Source organism: Taudactylus pleione, unplaced genomic scaffold (assembly GCF_031769625.1).
Source record: "Taudactylus pleione unplaced genomic scaffold, aTauple2 ptg000079l, whole genome shotgun sequence".
In the NCBI taxonomy this organism is placed as follows: Eukaryota; Metazoa; Chordata; class Amphibia; order Anura; family Myobatrachidae; genus Taudactylus; species Taudactylus pleione.
The window spans coordinates 2,509,224-2,532,269 of NW_028284481.1; the positions used below are offsets into that span (position 1 = coordinate 2,509,224).

The 23,046-nt window shown below is 48.4% G+C and overlaps 1 protein-coding gene across 1 annotated transcript in view; it reads right to left on the reverse strand.

Annotated features, from left to right (window-relative positions):
* ALK (ALK receptor tyrosine kinase) overlaps nt 1-23,046 on the reverse strand; it is a 1,123,220-nt gene that overhangs the window by 71,098 nt on the left and 1,029,076 nt on the right. The window contains exons 15-19 of the mRNA XM_088467953.1: nt 17,227-17,371; nt 14,742-14,924; nt 11,185-11,283; nt 7,895-8,047; nt 2,506-2,619 (exon numbers count right to left, since the gene is read on the reverse strand). Of these exons, the coding sequence (XP_088324079.1) occupies nt 2,506-2,619; nt 7,895-8,047; nt 11,185-11,283; nt 14,742-14,924; nt 17,227-17,371 (694 nt within the window). The remainder of the gene's footprint in view (nt 1-2,505; nt 2,620-7,894; nt 8,048-11,184; nt 11,284-14,741; nt 14,925-17,226; nt 17,372-23,046) is intronic.

The window sequence follows — 23,046 nt, forward strand, 5'->3', positions numbered from 1 at the left end:
CTGCATCTCATAACAACCTACACCATGTCACCACAGTCCCCTGCATCTCATATCAACCTACTCCATGTCACCACAGCCCCCTGCATCTCATAACAACCTACGTCATGTCACCCCAGCCCCCTGCATCCCATAACAACCTACACCATGTCACCCCTGCACCCTGCATCTCATAACAACCTACGCCATGTCACCACAGTCCCCTGCATCCCATAACAACCTACGCCATGTCACCCCTGCACCCTGCATCTCATAACAACCTACACCATGTCACCACTGTCCCCTGCATCTCATAACTACCTACACCATGTCACTACAGTCCCCCGCATCTCATAACAACCTACACCATGTCACCACAGTCCCCTTCATCTCATAACAACCTACACCATGTCACTACAGTCCCCCGCATCTCATATCAACCTACACCATGTCACTACAGTCCCTCGCATCTCATAACAACCTACGCCATTTCACCACAGTCCCCTGCATCTCATAACAACCTACACCATGTCACCACAGTCCCCTTCATCTCATAACAACCTACTCCATGTCACCACTGTCACCTGCATCTCATAACAACCTACACCATGTCACCACAGTCCCCTGCATCTCATATCAACCTACTCCATGTCACCACAGCCCCCTGCATCTCATAACAACCTACACCATGTCACCACTGTCACCTGCATCTCATAACAACCTACACCATGTCACCACAGTCCCCTACATCTCATATCAACCTACACCACAGCCCCCTGCATCTCATAACAACCTACACCATGTCACCACAGTCCCCCTGCATCTCACCAGTGTCACCACAACCCCTACTGCTGCTGCCCTGCAGCTGGCTTGGGCCTGGCCACTGGAATGTGCTGGGAAGGGCAGGAAGATTGTGGATGAGAGATTTGTATTGCAGGTACCATAAGCATTATCAGCAGCATGTCCTCGAGGCTGGGGCACCTGTGCATTTTTCACCAGACTCCGTGCGCACCCCTCCCCAGCTGCTGAACGTGGCGATGAGCAATGTCCTCTTTGCACAATGTTCCTTGTATTTCCTGGGCTTTCTGTTGAGCTTTTTGCCGTGCTGCCCCTGTCCGAGAAGAGCATTGACTTCCATGGAAAGTGCCTCCTGTTCACCAAGGGCGTGTGGCTGAGCAGGAATATCACGCTGGAGAGGGATATTTCTGCTCAGCCACAGGAAGAGAAGTGGTGACCGGAGTCCACCTGCAGGTTCAGCATGTTTTTGTTTCGATGGTAGTGTTTTAACCATTTGATGGTGGCGGTCCGATGATTGCAAAATGATTGGAAATCATTCGATGGTGTTCTAATGTTTATTTTTTAAAAATTCCTGACAACTATGCCTCCCCTGGCTCCTTCTTGGGTTTGTTGGAGGCTGTCTGCCTCAGACGTGACCCTGCTCAGTCCCTGACTTCCTCCCCTCTCAAGGCTGCTGCTAAGCAACAGGGCACATTGCTAGCTTTAATTGGCTCTTACTGTCTCAGAGAGCCAATCAGAGCACAGACCTCGGTCCTGCAGCAGCAGTCAGACACACACACACACACACACACACACACACACACACACACACACACACACCACAACAGTTTTTTCTGTGACTTGTTTCATTCCAAGACTCAGTTTCAAATGCTGTCTTGCTGTTTCAGCACCCTGGCCAGGTCCTATACAGCAGCTTGGTGCAAGATTTTTTTGCTATGGCTTGCTGCACTAAAATCATCACTGCTCAACTCCCTTTTGTTACAGATGAATGGTTCATATACCTAAACCTTCCTCGACCAATGCTGTATAGAATAGTGAAAACCCCATCAAAATCCGTCCAGTGGTTCAAGAGATTAGCAAACAGACAGACCCCTAAACCATATATAGATATGAGATATATAGATATGAGAGAGATAGCTGTGAGATAGATAGATATTAGATGATAGATAGGATATTTGGAGATCATTATATTATACTGGAGCTGCCAATCTGATCAGCCTCCACAAGAGTAATACTACGATCTGTCCATCATTTGATTCTAGTTGATGACTGCTGCTTGAAGATTATCCAAATAATATATGTAGTTTGTTTTTAATGTCTTGTTTATGTATTTTCTTTATGTATTTTGAATATATATCTAAGCGTAAAATACCTTTTTGTTGCAATAAATGGGGTATAAGTTGGCCCTTTCTCCTGCGGAGACACTAGCGCCACGCATATTTTCTTGTTTGCTTTACATTGTACCTATATATAAACAAGTGTGTATATCTGGGGCCACGGTACTTGAAGTGGGGAGGGGGGGGGCATCATAGGCACACCATGTTTGAGGGGTGGCAGTACCCCCTGGCAGTACTTTGTTCCTGCCCACCTCTCAGCTCCCCTGATAGTACCATAATGTATGCTGAATGCTATCATAGCTCCTGGTGGCAGGTGATCTACTGTCTTGTGAAACCTGAGAAGCAGCCAGTCCATCTGCTTGATATGGTTCTATAGACAATGCAGGTTACTCACCAATCATAATGCCGGAAAAGGCCAGTATGAGGGCAGCCACGAGTCCTGACGTCACAATGGACAGTACCAGCGACAAGGGGAGATGCCCCTTCTGGGCTGGCTGGATCTGGTCACCTGGAAGACAATCCGCACAAAGTAAGGAGAAAAGTTTATTTGTACTTTCTGTAAATTGGGAGAAGGTCACAGGAGAGGAACCAGATGTTATTGTATCTGCCATCAACATTCAGTGTAATGACGCCTGATTTGTCCCAATGGAAGATACTATGTGATTTTTGCCGCGGGATTAAAGTGTCGATTTGAAGGAAAAACAAGGCTCATTCTTATTTTCTTAAAAAAAAAAAATTGAATAAATAATTGCGCTTTAAAACCTGCGGCAAAAATCGCTGAAAATGGTTGGTTTGGAGAAACCATGGTTCGTTCCATTGCCCTCTAAGGCTCTGTGTAACATATTCTGTCCGTGGTTTGACAGGTAGGGCTCAGACATTGTTTCTTTAGTGTGGCTGCACCCAAGGGATGTGGTCTGCATGCCGATATTCAAAATGTCTACAGTGATAAAATGACGACATATTCAAAATGACGACATTGCAAATGTGAAATTAGGGTTAGGCAGCAATTAGGGATAGGCTAAAATACAAGTGCTGACATACGATTCCTGTCTGTTGACATTTTGAACGGGTTGACATTTAGTCAGTGTCGACATTGTGATGTCGACATGTTAAATGTTTATATTCAGAACGTGTCGACATTCTGACCTTGTCGACATTCTAGTGATGAAATAATGAATGTCTACATTATATACCACACCCGCTCCCGAGCCTCGATTTTTTTAAAAGCTACTTGAATGGCAATAATTTCTCAATTATGTCCACGTTACAATACTTGTGCACCTACTGTTCCATTCCATTCAATGGTCTATATTTCACGTTCCTACAATAAGTCAAACGAAATCAGATAGGAACTTGAGGCACCATTAGAAAGTGCTTTAGTACGTTTCTTCTGGATCAGTGGATCACAGAACACCCTTAAGTGAACAATGAAACTTGTTGTCACTTATAGCTGTTTATTCATAGACTGATTGTATCAGTTACTGCACTGTATATGCTTTTGTTCAGTTATTAATAAAGTTTTTACTCTAAATGGCAGGAAACTAGAAGCGGACAGTTGATGATTAAGTGTTGCTACAGTGTAGAAGCTGCTGGTAAGATCTGCGCTATAATGAAAGATCTCTTTTTTTATCCACTTAAAGGGGGGTATCCACTACACGATAAAGTTGAACGATTGAACGATAAAATCGTTCGATAATCGTTCGAACTTCGTTTGAAAATTTGGTCTTTTAGACATCTATCATCGTTCAAACATGCTGGTCAACCTGACGAGATCGTCAGGTTCAGCATGTATGCAGATGATTGATTGTACCTGCACTGAACGACACATCGTTCAGTGTGGGCACCCTGCAGTGTAGTGAACGACTGAACGATAACGATATTGTTATCGTTCAGTCTTTTCACTGTTGGGTAATGGATACCCTCCACCCTTTACTCACAAATTATCGTCCTACTGCCGAGGAAGCGGCTCGCGAGCAACTGAAAACTAAATTTTGGGTCGATTTTGAATTACTGGTGTAAATGATGATCAAATTGTGCAAATATGCAAATGTTAAATGGGGAGGAGCTATATAAAGTACAAGAAGAAGCAAATCTCAGAATGCTATCAAACAAATGAAAGGACAGCATGCACAGGAACAGTGTCGGAATGACCACAGTTGTGAGTAGATTGCAGCAGTTACAGGGCTCAGAGCTGAGGCGGAGGCCTATTGCCCCTTTGGTCCATGCAACTGCAGCAGTTTCTGCCAGTATTCATTTTAGCACAAACACAGACTGAGTCAATAAGAGCGCAGCGAGAGCGTCAGTGGGCCCCGGTCCGCATATTGCTATGGCGCAGCACTTGGTGCTCGACCAGACGACGAGCTGACTTTAGAATGTGTGACAGGCAATCTTCTTGGTGTACAAAAGAGGAGAACAGGGATCGTAGGCAATGACAATGTGTCCAAAGCAGAGTCAGCATTAACGATAAGAACTGTAAAGCTGGCCACACACTAGACCAACTTACATCCAACCAGCCAACTTGTTGATTGGTTGGAATGAAAATCTGGTAACGTATGGGAGTAAATCATGATCAGCAATTTGCTCCTAAATGCCAGAAAACAGGTGAAAATGGTCGTCAGACAAGTTTGTTAAATGTTTGATCTAAACAATTGTTCAAACAACAGTTTTTGTCCATTTTCCGACATTTGGGAGTAAATTGCTGATTGTCATTTGCTTTCATTCCTTACCAGATTTTCATTCCAACCAATCAACTAGTTGGCTGGTTGGATGTAAGTTGGTCTAGTGTGTGGCCAGCTTTAGTCAGCGACGTGAAACGTGAATGTTTTGTATGCATGGCACCAAGTTCTCCTAAGGTCGGCTGTCCAGTTTTGGAATCTAGATTGAATCAGCTGGAGAGGCAAAAACAATCAGCAGGAACATAAAAGCGCTATAATAGAGGATGACAACACTTCAGTTATTGAGGCTGCCTGTCACACCGGTGTGGGTGCATCAGTAAAGCATTAAAGGCAAGTTGACGACGCAGCTATGAGTAATAAGGTTAACTATAAAAACGTCTTTTTACCATGACCAAGGTAAGCCAGAAAAAGTTACTGTAGATAATAGACAGTATATGACCCTCAGAAGGACCAGCAGGGGAATTGCCCAATCTCTCCTATATTTTCCAGAAATATACCAGTGAATAATATTCTATGACGCAGGAACCCAGGAGCAATAAGGAGCCTAGCTAAAGGACAGGTTGCTAAAAGTATCAAGATTGTCTAGTGCAGCCGGGAGATGAAAGTGGAAAGTATATTTTTCCCAAGAAACAGTACTACCGACCAGGTTGATGGTCGCGTTGGTCAAGACCATCGCGACTATCGGGGCTTGCGACGAGACCCTAAGTTTGGATCTCGGCAACCGCAAGCCCCAGGTAGCTTCCTGCTCTGATCGAGCAGGCAGCTCCCCACTGACATCACTGCTGATATCAGTACAGCCACCCACAAAACGGCAAGCAAAACGGTGCGCCTACAAAACGGTGCAAGCTGTCGATCAACATCGACAGCCGCCCCTTTTGTAGTGAGCTCCGGAGCAAGAGAATTTCTCTCTCGCTCCGGGGCTTGCGCACACGCAGGGCCTAAACATCGACCCGCTTGTGAGCGCTCAGCGCTTGTGAGCGGGTCTGAATGAGGTCCCAAGTCCTCTGTTAAATCAGATGAAATATGTTCTTTGACAAAGATCTGCCAACAACATATTGAGGTGAAATTAATGATTTACCAAGCAAGGCTAAAGAGAAAACTCTATACAAGACGTAGAACAGAGAGAAGCCTGAGCAGCAGCATAATAGAATATATGGAAGCAAGGCCTATGTAGATGTTCCAAAAGAAAAGTGAAATACTGTAAGTGTAAAGGACATGCAAAGGAATTATTGCAGGCTACAACAGGGGTCACAAACATATGCAGAATACTTCATGTAAACAAAAGCAAGGAAACAATTAACAGAAGCACGGCGATTAACATAAAGAATCTGTCACTGAAAATTCACTGAGCAACAAGCTCATTCAGAATCACAGGAAATTAATAAACTTAAATAAGGTGATACATCTATAAAGGGTAGAAGATCCCCAAGATGGAGTATTCCAGCCGAAGGTCTAACCCACAGGTTCTCAAACTTGGTCCTCAGGACCCCAAACAGTGCATGTTTTCCAGGTCTCCTCACAGAATCACAAGTGAAATAATTATCTCCACCTGTGGAGCTTTTAAAATGTCAGTGAGTAATGAGTACACCTGTGCACCTGCTGGGTGACCTGGAAAACGTGACCTGTGTGGGGACCTATATAGTTCAAATAGCTCTAAAACCCCAGTCATTAGGAGATGCAAAAACTGCCCAGCCAGATGAAATCACTCTTCCAGCTCCAGGCCTGGCAGGTCACATGATAAATAGTTGTCTAGGTGGAGGTGGTAAAATACATATAGTTGAACATCTTTTTTAAATTTGTTAATAGCTTTTTTTTGTTTGTTTGTTTTTTTAATAAAAATAATGGATAGAAAACAGAAAAATGTAGAAACTGCCACAACTGATACTGATATGATGCTTGTTGCCGCAGTTTGTAAAATTTATGCTATAATAAAAACTTCTTCTCTAACTTCAATGTGGTTGGACAAAGGGCCTGATTCAGACCCGTTCGCTAGATGCGATCGCTCGCTCCCGGCTTATGCAAATTCGGCTATGTGACTTCAAGGCATCCGCTCGTAGGACAATTCATAAGCATGCCCACTATGTTTTGGCGAGTGATCAGTTTGTGTAAATATACGCCCAATAGTGTGTCTAGAGACGCCCACTAGCCCACACCATCTCCAGGAAGTGTGTGTAAACATTGGTACATCGAGGACCATTGGAAGGGATCGCAGCACTTGTGGTAGACTCTACCCACCCGCAAGCACTGCGAGCAGTTCAGTGTAAAAAGCAACCAAGTGACGTGTACTCTGACGCTTCTTTGCTAATTATGCACACCCACAACACTCAGTTTTGACGGCCAGACACACCTGTGTCCAGAGCCCCACTCCCACGTTCACAAGCATCTTCCCCTGTTACCACCCACAAACGGCTCTATCTGTCACTCAAAGTAGCGGACAGTCTGTGTACTATGAGCAGTCGATTTCCCCTCGCAAAGACTGACTTGCGCACTGCGAATTATAAGCATGCGCATATGGGCGACTATCGGTCAGTGCGAGCGGCCGCATCCTAGCAAGCAGATCTGAATCAGGCCCAAAGTCCTAAATGATCTGCTGCTCAGAGTGTCTTACAGTATGTGAAAGACGTAACTGCTGCATACAAAGCTTCTTGATAAGTTACAAACTGAATATAAAGTGCTGCCTGTGCCCCCTGCAAGAAAGACGTCTCTACAAGGCATCTGTACAGGTGGGAAAAGCAGCTTTTGTCGGATACTGCCAATAATCTGCAGCTTGGTGGTAGTGCACACAGTACTTGCCAACTGGCACGTGTGTCTGGACTCATGGAAGTTGAGTGTGTGGCATGAACTCATGGTGGTGCACTTGGCAATTCAATTCATGGGCATTTTGCCAGGAGTTAGGGCAACGCATTGCGACATGGTCACTCCCTCTTTCCATGTTGAACTTTAGGATTTTAGGTGTTGGGAGGTATTCGATGAGGAACGTGCATCTGATCACCACTTTTAAGATTCGTGTTTCTCTTTTCTCTCTTGGGTTTATCTGAAAAACACCTAATACTGCCTTATAGTAAATAGATTTTCCACATTATTAGCAGAAGCAAATGTTCTTCTCACCAATACAGGACACTCTGTCCTCCGCCAAGACCCGTCCCGGCTCACAGTGACACATCAGCTCCTGGGACTCCGCATCTATGTAACATTCATCAATTTCACAGTGACTGCAGTTCAGATCCAGCCTTATGTCCACCTCTCCGTGTCTCTCCGTTACTGGGGTATGACAGAGGATGTAATGAAGAGTTATGATAATGGATACAAGGTAATTTCTCAGGTGTAATATCAGGACATTTATGTAGTGACGATCCCACAGTAGCATTTGTCAACCAAACCTACTATGAAATAGACATTCTTCAATAATGAATAGTAGACTAGACGAGGGCTGCATAAGCAGGAGGCTATTTAAGATTCTAATTGGCTATACAAGTGGTCCACAGGAGGTTTTTTAAGTTTTCTCCTTCGCCTGGGTTTATGTACTAATATGTATGTTGCATGTGGAGTTCAATTACATGGTTTTGGGTTTACAGTACACTGACGGTTAGGTGTCTTCTTTTTCAGCATCCACGGGCTCTACGGAGCAAGTATGGCTGGTGGGCCACTCCTATATGTTTTGGGCTGAAAGACATCCTTTAGCTAACAGAGCGGTTATGCTAACGGGCGGCCGCACAGTTAGATGGTTTGGATTGCATTGGGCCGCCCTTTTGGATTTGATTTTTAAGCAGGGGCCGTCCCAATTGGTTGATTTTACATTTAGGAGGAAATGATGTGGGTCAGATTAAGGGCATTGAGCTGATACTTAGAATTAAAGAGGATTTGGATAGGGTGTTGTCCCATTGGCTGGGGGTACATATTGGACCTCATTCAGAGTCGGTCGCGAGCTCCGATGCGCTCGTAACCGACTCGATGGTTTGGCCTGCGCACGTGCAGCGGCCGCACTGTGCATGCGCAAGCCCCGGAGTGAGAGAAGCTCTGTCGCTCCGGAGCTCGTTACCAAAGGGGCGGCTTTCAATGTTGATCGACAGCTGCCCCCGTTTGGTAGGCGGGCCGGGGGGTGGTTTCCAAAATGGAGGCGTTCCTTTACGAACGCCTACCGTTTTGTGGGCGGCCGCACTGACATCATCAGTGGTGTCAGTGGGGAGCTTCCTGCTCCATCAGAGCAGAAAGCTCCCTGGGGCTTACGAGTGCTCAGACCCTACCCTAGGGTCTGGCCGTAAGCCCCGATGGTCGCGATGGTGATCACCATCGCGACCATCAACCTGGTCGGTTGTTAAGCTGTGGGTGGTAACCCACAGCTTAACGATCGACAAGGAGGCGGCCATTCAGGATGCAAGCGGCCGCCCTGATTCTGTGCGACCGCTTGCATCTAACGACCGCCTCTGAATGAGGTCCATAGTGTGGTCGGAAATTGTACCCCGTTTTGTTTGGAGAGGGTCCAGAGATGTAGCTGCTTTGGACAAAGCCAGGAAGAAAGTAAACATTGCAGTGGCTCAGTTCGTGACGGCTGCCGGGGGTGTCGTAATCAGGCACTCTCTTTTGGTTCTTGATAATGCAAATTATTTTAGGCCAGATTTTTCTTAAAGGTATTTTTTCTGCTTTTGATTAGCTAGTTTTGTTTTTGGGTGGCAGGCTGCGGTTCAGGGAACCTGCCGTGGCGGCCAGGCGCTACTAACCAGCGGCCACGTGTGGCGTAAGCGGTCATTGTGAGGCACTTGCCCTTTTGAAGGACGGCGAGTGGGTCCTACCTATGTGAGTTGGACAATCGGTCACTTTTCTTTACGGAAGTGTCCAGACTGTGCCAAAGTAAAGGGCGGTGAGACACACAGTGCAGGTTACGCATTTGGAGAGGTGGGTGCATTTTAGTCGTCCCCCAATTTTGTGGTAAGATTTATCTTGGCTAGAGCTAGTTAGTGGTAGCGCCTTCTTTTGCCACCCTCTTTAATTAAAATAATTTTGAATTTAGTAAATATATCAATTCTAATTTGAACCAAGCACTTGTTGTCTGTGTGGTTATTTCCTTTAGAAGGTAAGCTTAGCATAAGAGGTTATTATGTTTTATCACAATAAATGAATGGACGCCTTATATGAAAGGCTCCAGTTTGTTTTCACAGATTCTCCAATCGTGAAGAACTATTGGCTTGTTCATGTCTTACTGCAACTTTTAACCCCTTCTTGGGCTTCTGAGTTTTCTTCTCTCACCCCTGTGCTGGGCCTACTTTGGCTATTTTTGAGCCGGTCCCGTTTTAAAACTAATACCAGCAGGGGTGTGGATCATTAGGTCTACATTGTCTAGACAGACAATGTTTAGGTACACAATGGAAGATAGACAGGCAGTAGGTCGACAGGGACTGAAGGTCGACAAGGTCTGGAGGTCGACACACTAAAGGTCGACTAGTAATAAGGTCGGCAGATACTGAAGGTCGACATGGTCATTAGGTCGACAGTCATATGGTGAACATGCAAATGGTCGACACATTTATTTAATTTTTTTAACCCTAATCTTTACCTTAATCCTAACCCCCCCCTTGGTCCCTAACCCTCCCGCCTGGTGGCTAACCCTAACTGTCCCTCCTGGTGCCTAACCCTAACTGTTGGAGTAAGTGCTTAACCCTAACCATCGGGGTATGTGCCTAACCCTAACATCCCGGTAAGTGCCTACCCCTAAAAAAACCAACAACAAAAACACGTGTCGACCATTTGCATGTCGACCATATGACTGTTAACCTAATGACCACGTCAACCTTGTTACTAGTTGACCTTTAGTATGTCGACCTTCTGACCCTGTCGACCTATTGCCTGTCTATCTTCCATTGTCTACCTAAACATTGTCTATCTAGACAATGTAGACCTAATGACCGGATACCTACCTGCAATAATTTCTTTATGCAGTAATGCAGTACCCACGCAAATGTGTACACAAACAGCCCTTCTCGGCACGCCAGGTCCCGTACGAGCGTCTTCTTTGCTTCTTTTCCGCTCTCTGCTCACGAGACTGCGCTGATTACTTTGATATGCGACACTTGTACATCTGTGCGCGACTGAGTCTGGATCTGTGTAGGAAGTGCCGGGATGCAGCGGCCGCGGATTTTTCCCACGCCAAGTTCCCTTGTACAGATTCAGACCCAGCCACACACAATATAAAGAAATATTTTGTAGTTTTTACTACGGCATTAATCCACATTTTCAAAGGAGCAAGAAGTAGGATTCTGCACCTAGAATATCATAATGCCGACATTCAGTATGTCAACACCAGAAGGTTGACATTTTGTACCACACCCAGGCACAGTGGCTATATACAGTATGGGGGCGACATGACCATTTTCCTGGTATAGGTGTTCTGTGTATGTATTTACCTTTGAGGGGTGGGGAGTATAAAACACCAGCCGGACTGATATAGGACAACCCATCCCGGCCATCTGCATCTGGGCTGTTGTCTTCACCAGCGTTACCTCCTGGAGAAACACACATGACAGCTTCATGTAATGTACTAACATCAACATCAACTCAGCCAACTTGGTTTTATGACCCCAGATATTAATTTCATTCAGGAACTGTCTATTACAGGAACTATAGACAGAAAAGAGTACTAGGACCAGGACATATAGCAGTGCCCAGCGTGTTACCATTAACAGAACCATTACATACACAGGAGTACTCAGCATAGTATACTAGCAGTACCACGACCACTACATATACAGAAGCACCTAGCATGCTACACTAGCAGCACCAGTACCCATCATGGAACACTAGCAGCACCAGTACCCATCATGCTACACTAACAGTACCATTATACCCATCATGCTACACTAGCAGCACCAGTACCCATCATGGAACACTAACAGTACCATTATACCCATCATGCTACACTAGCAGCACCAGTACCCATCATGGAACACTAGCAGTACCATTATACCCATCATGCTACACTAGCAGCACCAGTACCCATCATGCTACACTAACAGTACCATTATACCCATCATGCTACACTAGCAGCACCAGTACCCATCATGGAACACTAGCAGTACCATTATACCCATCATGCTACACTAGCAGTACCAGTACCCAGCATGCTACACCAGCAGTACCAGTACCCAGCATGCTACACCAGCAGTACCAGTACCCATCATGGAACACTAGCAGTACCAGTACCCAGCATGGAACACTAGCAGTACCAGTACCCAGCATGCCACACCAGCAGTACCAGTACCCATCATAGAACACTAGCAGTACCAGTACCCAGCATGCCACACCAGCAGTACCAGTACCCATCATAGAACACTCACAGTACCAGTACCCAGCATGCTACACTAGCAGTACCAGTACCCAGCATGCTACACTAGCAGCACCAGTACCCATCATGGAACACTAGCAGTACCAGTACCCATCATGGAATACTAGCAGCACCAGTACCCATCATGCTACACTAATCAGTACCATTATACCCATCATGCTACACCAGCAGTACCAGTACCCAGCATGCTACACCAGCAGTACCAGTACCCATCATGGAACACTAGCAGTACCAGTACCCAGCATGCTACACTAGCAGTACCAGTACCCAGCATGGAACACTAGCAGTACCAGTACCCAGCATGCCACACCAGCAGTACCAGTACCCATCATAGAACACTAGCAGTACCAGTACCCAGCATGCCACACCAGCAGTACCAGTACCCATCATAGAACACTCACAGTACCAGTACCCAGCATGCTACACTAGCAGTACCAGTACCCAACATGCTACACTAGCAGTACCAGCAGTACCCAGCATGCTACACTAGCAGTACCCAGCATGCTACACCAGCAGCAGCGCAGTACCCAGCATGCTACACTAGCAGTACCAGCAGTACCCAGCATGCTACACTAGCAGTACCAGCAGTACCCAGCATGCTACACTAGCAGTACCAGCAGTACCCAGCATGCTACACTAGCAGTACCCCGCATGCTACACTAGCAGTACCAGCAGTACCCAGCATGCTACACTAGCAGTACCAGCAGTACCCAGCATGCTACACTAGCAGTACCAGCAGTACCCAGCATGCTACACTAGCAGTACCAGCAGTACCCAGCATGCTACACTAGCAGTACCCCGCATGCTACGCTAGCAGTACCAGCAGTACCCAGCATGATACACTAGCAGTACCAGCAGTACCCCGCATGCTACACTAGCAGTACCAGCAGTACCCCGCATGCTACACTAGCAGTACCAGCAGTACCCAGCATGATACACTAGCAGTACTAGCAGTACCCAGCATGATACACTAGCAGTACCAGCAGTACCCAGCATGATACACTAGCAGTACCCCGCATGCTACACTAGCAGTACCCCGCATGCTACACTAGCAGTACCCAGCATGCTACACTAGCAGTACCCCGCATGCTACACTAGCAGTACCAGCAGTACCCAGCATGATACACTAGCAGTACCCCGCATGCTACACTAGCAGTACCAGCAGTACCCAGCATGCTACACTAGCAGTACCAGCAGTACCCAGCATGCTACACTAGCAGTACCAGCAGTACCCAGCATGCTACACTAGCAGTACCAGCAGTACCCAGCATGCTACACTAGCAGTACCAGCAGTACCCAGCATGCTACACTAGTAGTACCAGCAGTACCCAGCATGCTACACTAGCAGTACCCAGCATGCTACACTAGCAGTACCAGCAGTACCCAGCATGCTACACTAGCAGTACCAGCAGTACCCAGCATGCTACACTAGTAGTACCAGCAGTACCCAGCATGCTACACTAGCAGTACCCAGCATGCTACACTAGCAGTACCAGCAGTACCCAGCATGCTACACTAGTAGTACCAGCAGTACCCAGCATGCTACACTAGCAGTACCCAGCATGCTACACCAGCAGTACCAGCAGTACCCAGCATGCTATGCCTGCAGTACAAGCAGTACCCAGCATGCTACACTAGCAGTACCCAGCATGCTACACTAGCAGTACCAGCAGTACCCAGCATGCTACACTAGCAGTACAAGCAGTACCCAGCATGCTACACTAGCAGTACCCAGCATGCTACACTAGCAGTACCAGCAGTACCCAGCATGCTACACTAGCAGTACCAGCAGTACCCAGCATGCTACACTAGTAGTACCAGCAGTACCCAGCATGCTACACTAGCAGTACCCAGCATGCTACACTAGCAGTACCAGCAGTACCCAGCATGCTACACTAGCAGTACCAGCAGTACCCAGCATGCTACACTAGTAGTACCAGCAGTAGCCAGCATGCTACACTAGCAGTACCCAGCATGCTACACTAGCAGTACCAGCAGTACCCAGCATGCTACACTAGTAGTACCAGCAGTACCCAGCATGCTACACTAGCAGTACCCAGCATGCTACACCAGCAGTACCAGCAGTACCCAGCATGCTATGCCTGCAGTACAAGCAGTACCCAGCATGCTACACTAGCAGTACCCAGCATGCTACACTAGCAGTACCAGCAGTACCCAGCATGCTACACTAGCAGTACCCAGCATGCTACACTAGTAGTACCAGCAGTACCCAGCATGCTACACTAGCAGTACCCAGCATGCTACACTAGCAGTACCAGCAGTACCCAGCATGCTACACTAGCAGTACCAGCAGAACCCAGCATGCTACACTAGCAGTACCAGCAGTACCCAGCATGCTACACTAGCAGTACCAGCAGTACCCAGAATGCTACACTAGCAGTACAAGGATCATCTCAAATACAGCAGAATGTTAGTTAATGAAATGATCCTGTAAGACAGTAATGTGATATAAGGAAACCATATGGCCGGTATATATATATATTGCAGCCCCCTCTTTCCCTTATTTATAGCATATTGTTGTGTAAGAGTGTTATAGAGATATGTTTGGATCTGACATACAAACACTTATATGGTCATCAGTATAAAATCATTCATTACCGATGTATCCTCCGCCACCTCCACCTGCAGAGCAGCCGCCTCCACCGCCTCCGAAGCCCCCTCTGGTTTCCCAACCCCACTTCTTCACGGCCTGGGGGCAAGACTCTCCTCCAGTACCACCATCCATGAGGGATTTCCCTGCCCAAGGGAACGATGCGGGGTCGCTCCAGCCTCCTCCCCCACCTGTACCATGAAATAAGAGAATTTGCCAGTTACCTGGTGGAAATCGTCATTGGAGAAGACATCGTCGTACAGGTGGGGACATGGCAGAAATGGTGAGATGGTAACAGTAGGATGGGAGAAGAAGACACTTCTGAGTAGGAAACTTCATGCAGTAACATAATCAGGAAATAATAGCAAAAACATCAGTTGTCTCCAATATATCGCCGCGATGTCTAGCTGCGCACATTGCTATAAATGTAAGGAATCTTAACTCATGTACTTGCACAGCTCTATGGGGTGTAAGGAAGTAATCGTGCCAATGAGAGGGGCGCTCTGCACAACAAATTGAATCACCCCACCCCTATGAGAAAGCAACCACTGTGCATGTACAATAATTCAAATTCAAAAACAATAAAATGTCCTTATTCATGTCAAACGATTATCCGGATAGGGGCCCTGATTCATCAGTGCGCAGGACCCATTGTGCGAGTGTGCAGAATGGGTCCTGCATAGTTGCACGCAAACCCTTGAATGCCTCTGCCTGATTGACAGGCAGAGGAATTTAAGGGGCGGGGGTGGCAGCCGTTCCCGGATACGGGGGCGTGTACGCCCTGTTTTACGGGAGTGGCCAGCTCAGGATCTGCGTTGATTAACGCAGTGTCCTGGGCTTACTCAGCTAGCCGGAGGCCCGGCTCCATCTACCAACGCGATCATCGACCATCGACGGTGACTTGGTTCGGCCCGCCACCCCAAAGTTTGGGTGTGCTCGATTTTCAGCAGAACCAAACCGCTCATCTCTAGTAGACATTGGGCCTGATTCAGACCCACTCGCGAGCGGCTGTCCGCTCGCAAGTGGGTCGATGGTGTGCACTGAGCATGCGCACGACGGAGGGAGCTCCGTCGTGCGCATGCGCCAGACGCGACGAGCGAAGGACTTTCCTTCGCTCGTTGTGTCTGATCAAAGGGGGCGTGCTGTCGATGTTGATTGACAGCACGCCCCCTTTGGTGGGCATGCCGGGGGCGTGCCTCCCAGACGGGGGCGTTCCCAAGGGAACGCCTACCGTCAGAAGCCGGCCCACTGACATCACTAGTGATGTCAGTGGGAGTGATTTTGGCTCTGATAGAGCCAAAATCACTCCGGGCCTTGCTGTTGAGAAACTCAACCGCAGGCTCCGGCTCGCAGTGGCGATGGTCAAGACCATCGCGACCATCAACCTGCACGCTCGTATAGGCTGTGGGTGGTGACCCACAGCTATACGAGCGTCCAGGAGGATGCTCCATTTTTATGGAGGACGGCCCTCATTCAGAGCGAGCGCTCTGCTTAGAGCGTCCGGCTCTGAATGAGGGCCATTATACAGTATATCGCAGAGAGCTTTAGCAGATAGAACCCTGGGCAGGATAAAACCATAACCCATGTTTGCAAGCATAGTTTTGGATGGTGGGAGAAGCTGTATAAAACATTGCTTTTATTCGTAGAATAACTATCATTGCAGGGATGCAGTGAGCATGTCAACAGGCCATTCATAATGACAAGGGTCTATGGGCCTGATTCAGAGCCGAACGCTCTGACCAGAGCACTCGCTCTGAATCAGGGCCCTCCTCCATGAAAATGGAGCGGCCTCCTGGCCGCTCGTATAGCTGTGGGTGACCACCCACAGCATATACGAGCGTGCAAAAAGATGGTCACGATGGTCTTGACCATCGCGACCATCGGACTTGCGACGGAGACCCTGCGGTAGGGTCTCCCTGCCACAAGCCCTGGAGTGATTTTGGCTCTATCAGAGCCAATATCACTCCCACTGACATCACTACTGATGTCAGTGGGGCCGGCTTCAGACGGTAGGCGTTCCCATGGGAACGCCTCCGTCTGGCAGGCACGCCCCCCACACGCCCACCAAAGGGGGCGTGCTGTCAATCAACATCGACAGCACGCCCCCTTTGGTGCGAGACCCGGAACGATGGAAAGCCTGTCGCTCCCCGGGTCTCGCGCATGCGCAGTGGGGAACATCGACCCGCTTGCGAGCGTCCTGACGCTCACGAGCGGGTCTGAATGACCCCCTATATCAGTACTCTGGTGCAAATGACAATAATAAGTGATTTATAGATCTATGCACTAAGCCTTGGGGGGAGATAAAGTACCAACCAATCAGCTCCTAACTCATTTTTCAAACACAGGCTGTAAAGTGACAGTTGGGAGCTGATTAGTTGGTACTTTATCTATCTCCAAGGCTTAATACTTAGTACATAGACCCCAGTATGTGTAACATCTTCACAAGAAAAATAATGATTAATCTGCTAAGATTTTGTGCTACAAGTCATTTACCTGCTGCCCCAGATTTTCCGTTCAGTCCAGGTACAGTGAAATTATTCTCCAGCCTTTCAGACTGATCGATGGTCACCTTTGCCCTGTAGGCTCTGCCGCCTCCGCCTGCTGCAATTAACAGTGGGATATATTTTCCGTTCTCCATCTGTGGGAATTTGCAGAACACAGTGAGAATGCTGCACTGCAGGCTGCTCTCCTGATCAGCGCCCCTTCTTTGGAGGCCCAGTGTAACGTGAGGTCCTCATGGCACATAAGGAGATCTCCTTTGTACCATGAGGACCTCACATTACATTGAGTAAACATCTGTAATTGCATGTGAATTACGTGCACCTCAGAATCAGGACATCAGGGAACGCTAACGAAGAAGAAAACAAGAGATATGGTAAGAACTTACCTTTGTTATCGCTGTTTCTATGAAGTCCTTAGGGTCCACAGGGATAACTTGGGTATAGGCTTCGTCCACGGGCACCCAGGGCCGGATTAAGGGCAGGGCGACAGGGGCGGTCGTCCTGGGGCCCCCACACATAGTGGGCCCCCACACACAGCCTCCAGCCACATCCCCATAAACCATTTTAAAAAAATGGTTTATTAACGGTGCCGGGACCCGCATTTAGGCCCCGCCCCTCCCACGATTTGGCTCCGCTCCCTTTTCAAACTGACCGGGCTAGCTATCGGCTTCTTTCTTCTCCGCCCACACACAAGGTGGTCGGGGCCCGGGACCTGCTTCCTCTGCTCAGGTCAGTGGACACCATGGAGGGAGCACAAGCAGCACACTGCAGCCGGAAGGTAGGGGGGTGCCTCGTTGCTGGTAGTGTAGGAGGGGGGTGTCTGGGTGTTTTTAATGTAGGAGGGGGTGTCTGTGTATTTTTAATGTAGGAGGGGGGTGTCTGTGTGTTTTTAATGTAGGATGGGGGTGTCTGTGTTTTTAATGTAGGAGCGGGGGTCTGTGTGTTTTTAATGTAGGAGGGGGGTGTCTGTGTGTTTTTAGTGCAGTATATGACGGTGGGTGCTGATAGTGAATGATGAGGGTTGTGTCTGGACTGTGTGTTGGTGATGAATGTATGATTGGGTGCTGCTGGGGTGTCCTTGGTGCATGACAGAGGAGGGAGGTAACTGGTGAATGAGGGGAGTGTCTGAGTATATACTGTATGTGTTAAAAAAAAAATAAAAAATAACACACACACACACACACACACACACACACATATATATATATATATATATATACACACACAGTATGTATGTGCGTGTATATGTGTGTGTATATATGTGTGTATATATATATATATATATATATATGCATGTGTGTGTAATAATTTTTATATATATATATATATATATATATATATAAAATGATATGTGTTGATTGGAATTTCAATTGCTGGCACCACAGTCTTATATATATATATATATATATATATATATATATATATTACATATACATGTGTTAATATATATATATATATATATAATTATTTTTTTTTCCAACTTTTATTGATAGGGGCCCCCACATGTTTGTTGCCCAGGGGCCCCCACAGACCTTAATCCGGCCCTGCGGGCACCACACAGTTAAATCTGTCATCCCAGGATGCACCGGGCCCCCTCCTATACCCCGCCCCAAGGCCTAGGCACCTCAGTTTTAGTATCAAGCCACAGGCCAGAGGAGGTGAAAAGGAAGAAGAAAGTCTGGAACACACAAGATTCACATTCTCACAGAAAAGCGGACAGAAACTGGCGACCAGAACAACACCCTACGGAAGCACAGGGCGTCAGGTCGGACGCCCTGTGGACCCTAAGGACTTCGTAGAAACAGAGATAACAAAGGTAAGTTCTTACCAGGGTCCTTAGGGATCCACAGGGATACCTTGGGGATGTCCCAAAGCAGTATCCTTCAAGGGTGGGGACGCTCCTGTGCAGAGAGGAGAACCCGCCGCCCGAAGGAAGCATCCTGAGAAGCAAAAGTGTCAAATGCGTAATGTCTGACAAAAGTATGAACAGAGGACCACGTGGCCGCCTTGCAAAGCTGAACAGCCGAGGTGCCCCTGGTGAGCTGCCCACGATGGACCCACAGACCTCGTAGAATGAGCCTTCACAGAGGGTGGCACTGGAAGACCCTCATGAGCGTAAGCCTCAGAGATAGCCATGCAAATCCACCGTGCCAAAGTCTGTTTATTGGCAGGCCAACCCCGCTTATGAAATCCATACAGGACAAACAAAGAGTCCGATTTTCTTAAAGAACTGGTACGGTCCACATAAATCCGCAGAGCCCGTACCACATCCAAAGAGGCCTCACCAGCCGAGAGATCCAATGAATTAAAGGCTGGGACCACAATTTCTTTGTTAATGTGGAAACTAGATCCCACCTTAGGAAAGAAATCAGGGTGGGTACGAAGTACCGCCCTGTCTGAATGAAAAATCAGAAAGGGGGGACAACAGGAGAGAGCCCCCAAATCCGACACCCTTCTGGCCGAAGCAATAGCCAGAAGGAACACTGTCTTTGTCGTAAGCCATTTCAAATCCACGGAACCCAAAGGTTTGAATGGAGGACCTTGGAGCGCCCTCAGGACCACAGCCAAATCCCAAGGAGCCACCGGAGGAACAAAGGGAGGCTGGATGCGAAGGAAACCCTGCATAAAGGTGCGGATATCAGACAGCGTAGCAATCCTATGCTGAAACCAAACCGACAGGGCAGAAATGTGCACCTTCAGTGAGGCGAGGCGTAGACCTAGATCCAAGCCCACCTGTAGGAAAGCCAGCACTCTGGATATCCGAAACTCCTGAGGATCATACCCTCTAGGGCGACACCACTCAAAATAAGTATGCCACACCCTGTGGTAAATTCTAGCTGAAGCAGGTTTCCGAGCTCGTAGCATGGTATTCACCACCACTCTGGAGAAACCCTTAGACCACAAGAGGGAAGTCTCAAGAGCCACGCCGTCAAAGACAGACAACTCAGGACCGGGTAGAGGCAAAAACCCTGAGACAACAGGTCCGGACATTGAGGTAACAGCAATGGAGTATCGATGGACAGACACTGAAGATCCGAGTACCAACTCCGTCTGGGCCACACAGGAGCCACCAGCAGGATCTTAATCCTTCCTGCTTGAACTTTCGAAGTACTTGAGGCAGAAGGGAGAACGGAGGAAACAGGTACGTAAACTGGAAGTTCCACCGTACAGACAGAGCATCCACCAGGAGAGCCCCTGCGTCTCCAGCCTGTTGGGGATCCGCATGCCCACAGCTTGCGGTTGTGTCTGGAGGCCATGAGGTTTATATCGGTAAGGCCCCACTTGTCCACCAGGAGTTCAAACACCTCCTGGTAAAGAGACCATTCCCCCGGGTGCACATCGTGGCAGCTGAGGAAGTCCCCTTCCCAGTTGAGCACTCCCGGTATGAACACAGCCGAAATGGCTGGGAGATTGCCTTCTGCCCAAGTCAGAATGCGGGATACCTCCCTTAGAGCCGCTTGACTTCGAGTTCCTCCTTGACGGTTTAGGTAAGCCACCGTGGTGGCGTTGTCTGACTGAACTTGCACCGGGTTTCCCCTGCAGGAAAAGTCTTGCTTGCTGCAGCGCTCTGAACACTGGCCCTGATTCAGAGCCGGACGCTCTGACAGAGCGCTCGCTCTGAATCAGGGCCGTCCCTCTATTTTTTTTGAGCGGCCTCTTGGCCGCTCGCATAGCTGTGGGTGACCACCCACAGCTATAGTGAGCGGCCAGAAAGATGGTCGCGATGGTCAAGACCATCGTGACCATCGGGCTTGCGAAGAGACCCTTGTGGTAGGGTCTCGTCTGCCGCAAGCCCTGGAGTGCTATTGGCTATATCAGAGCCCAGAGCACTCCCACTGACATCACTTGTGATGTCAGTGGGGCCGGCCCCAGATGGTAGGCGTTCCCATGGGAACGCCTCCATCTGGCCAGCCACACCCCCGGCACGCCCACCAAAGGGGGTGTGCTGTCACTCACCATCGACAGCATGCCCCCTTTGTAGCGAGACCCGGAGAGACGGCCTGGCCGTCGCTATCTGGGTCTCGCGCATGCGCACTGGACCAACATCGACCCGCTTGTGAGTGCTCAGTGCTCGCGAGCAGGTCTGAATCAGGCCCACTGCCCGAAGCTCCAATATATTGATCGGCAGGACCGACTCCTCTGACGTCCACCGGCCCTGGAAGATGTGTGGGCCCGTCACAGCGCCCATGCCCCGAAGGCAGGCATCCGTTGTTAGAAGGACCCACTCCGAAATCCAAAACGTATGTCCCCTGCTGAGATGGGACTTCTGTAACCACCAGGTCAGGGACAAGCGCACCTCAGGAGTGAGCCTGATCATCTGTGCCTTTATTCTATGGGGAATTCTGTCCCATCTGGAGGATAAACATCTGCACAGGCCTGTAATGGAACTGGGCATACTCCACCATGTCGAACTTTGACACTATGAAACCCAGTAACTTCATTGCCGAGAGAAGAGACACTCGGCGACTCTTTAGACCATTGCGTATCCTGGACTGCAACAGGGCTATCTTTTCTTCCATCAAGAAGACCCTCTGCTGCTGAGAGTCCAACAATGCTCAGAGATGGACCATCCTCTGAGAAGGAATTAGAGAGGACTTCTTCCAGTTCACTAGCCAGCCATGAGCCTGCAACACTGACATTGTCAGTTGTAGATGGTTGCAAAGGACCTATGGCGACCCTGCCAACAACAGAAGGTCGTCCAAGTAAGGTAACAGGTGCACCCCCTGCAACCACAGGTGTGCCGCCATGACTGCCATTACCTTTGTGAACACCCAAGGGGCCGTGGAAAGGCCAAACGGTAGAGCGTGAAACTGGTATTGGTGGTCCGACACCGCAAATCTGAGGTAACGCTGATGAGCCTTGGCAATGGGGATATGCAGGTAAGTATCCTGAATATCCAGGGACACCATAAAATCCCCAGGCTGCATAGCTAAAACAATAGAACGCAGAGTCTCCATTCAGAACCGAGGGACCCTTAAAAACCTGTTCAGGGACTTGAGGTTGAGGATAGGTTGGAATGATCCATTTGGTTTTTGGACCAGAAAGAGGTTGGAGTAATATCCCGTCCCACTTAGGGGTAACAGAAAAGGCTCTATGACTCCCATATGAAGCATAGAGCACACCACCTCCTGGATCGCTAGAGCCTTCATTGGATCTGAAGGAAGGCCTGCTGCAAAGAACTGATGAGGAGGCCTTCTGCGGAAGGAGACGGCATATCCCTGAGATACCACTTCCCTTACTCAAGTGTCTGTGGTGGTCTGGTACCAGCACTGGGTATATCGCAGAAGTCGGCCTCCCACCTTGGGGTCTCCCAAGGGGAGGCCCAGCCCGTCAGGCTGAGGGTTTGGCGGCCGGACGTCTGGTACTCCAAGCTAGTTTCTTGAGCTTAGCAGTCTTTTTGGGACCTGAAGGTCTCGGAAAGGGTTGCACCTTAGGCTTGCCCTGTGGGCTATAGGGCTGAAAGGACGGGTTTTTAGACGCAGATGGAGTTGGAGCTAGATTTGGCAGCCGCCAGCGTGTCCACCATCTTGTCCAAAGCTGGCACGAACAGGACCTGTCCATTATAAGGTAAGCATTCCAAGCCCTTTTTGGATTCAGCATCCACCCTCCAAGAACGTAACCACAAGGAGAGTGGAGCGGCCACGGCCGCCGTGGAAATCCTAGAAATAAGAAGGCTCAAATCCAAGGCCGCTTCGTTAATGTACGTAGTGGAATCCCGGAGGTTACCCACTAACACAACCTGTTCACTGGTACCCTCCGAAGCAAACGATGCTTCCAATGCGTCCGCCCATCTTTCCATAGCCTGAGCCAC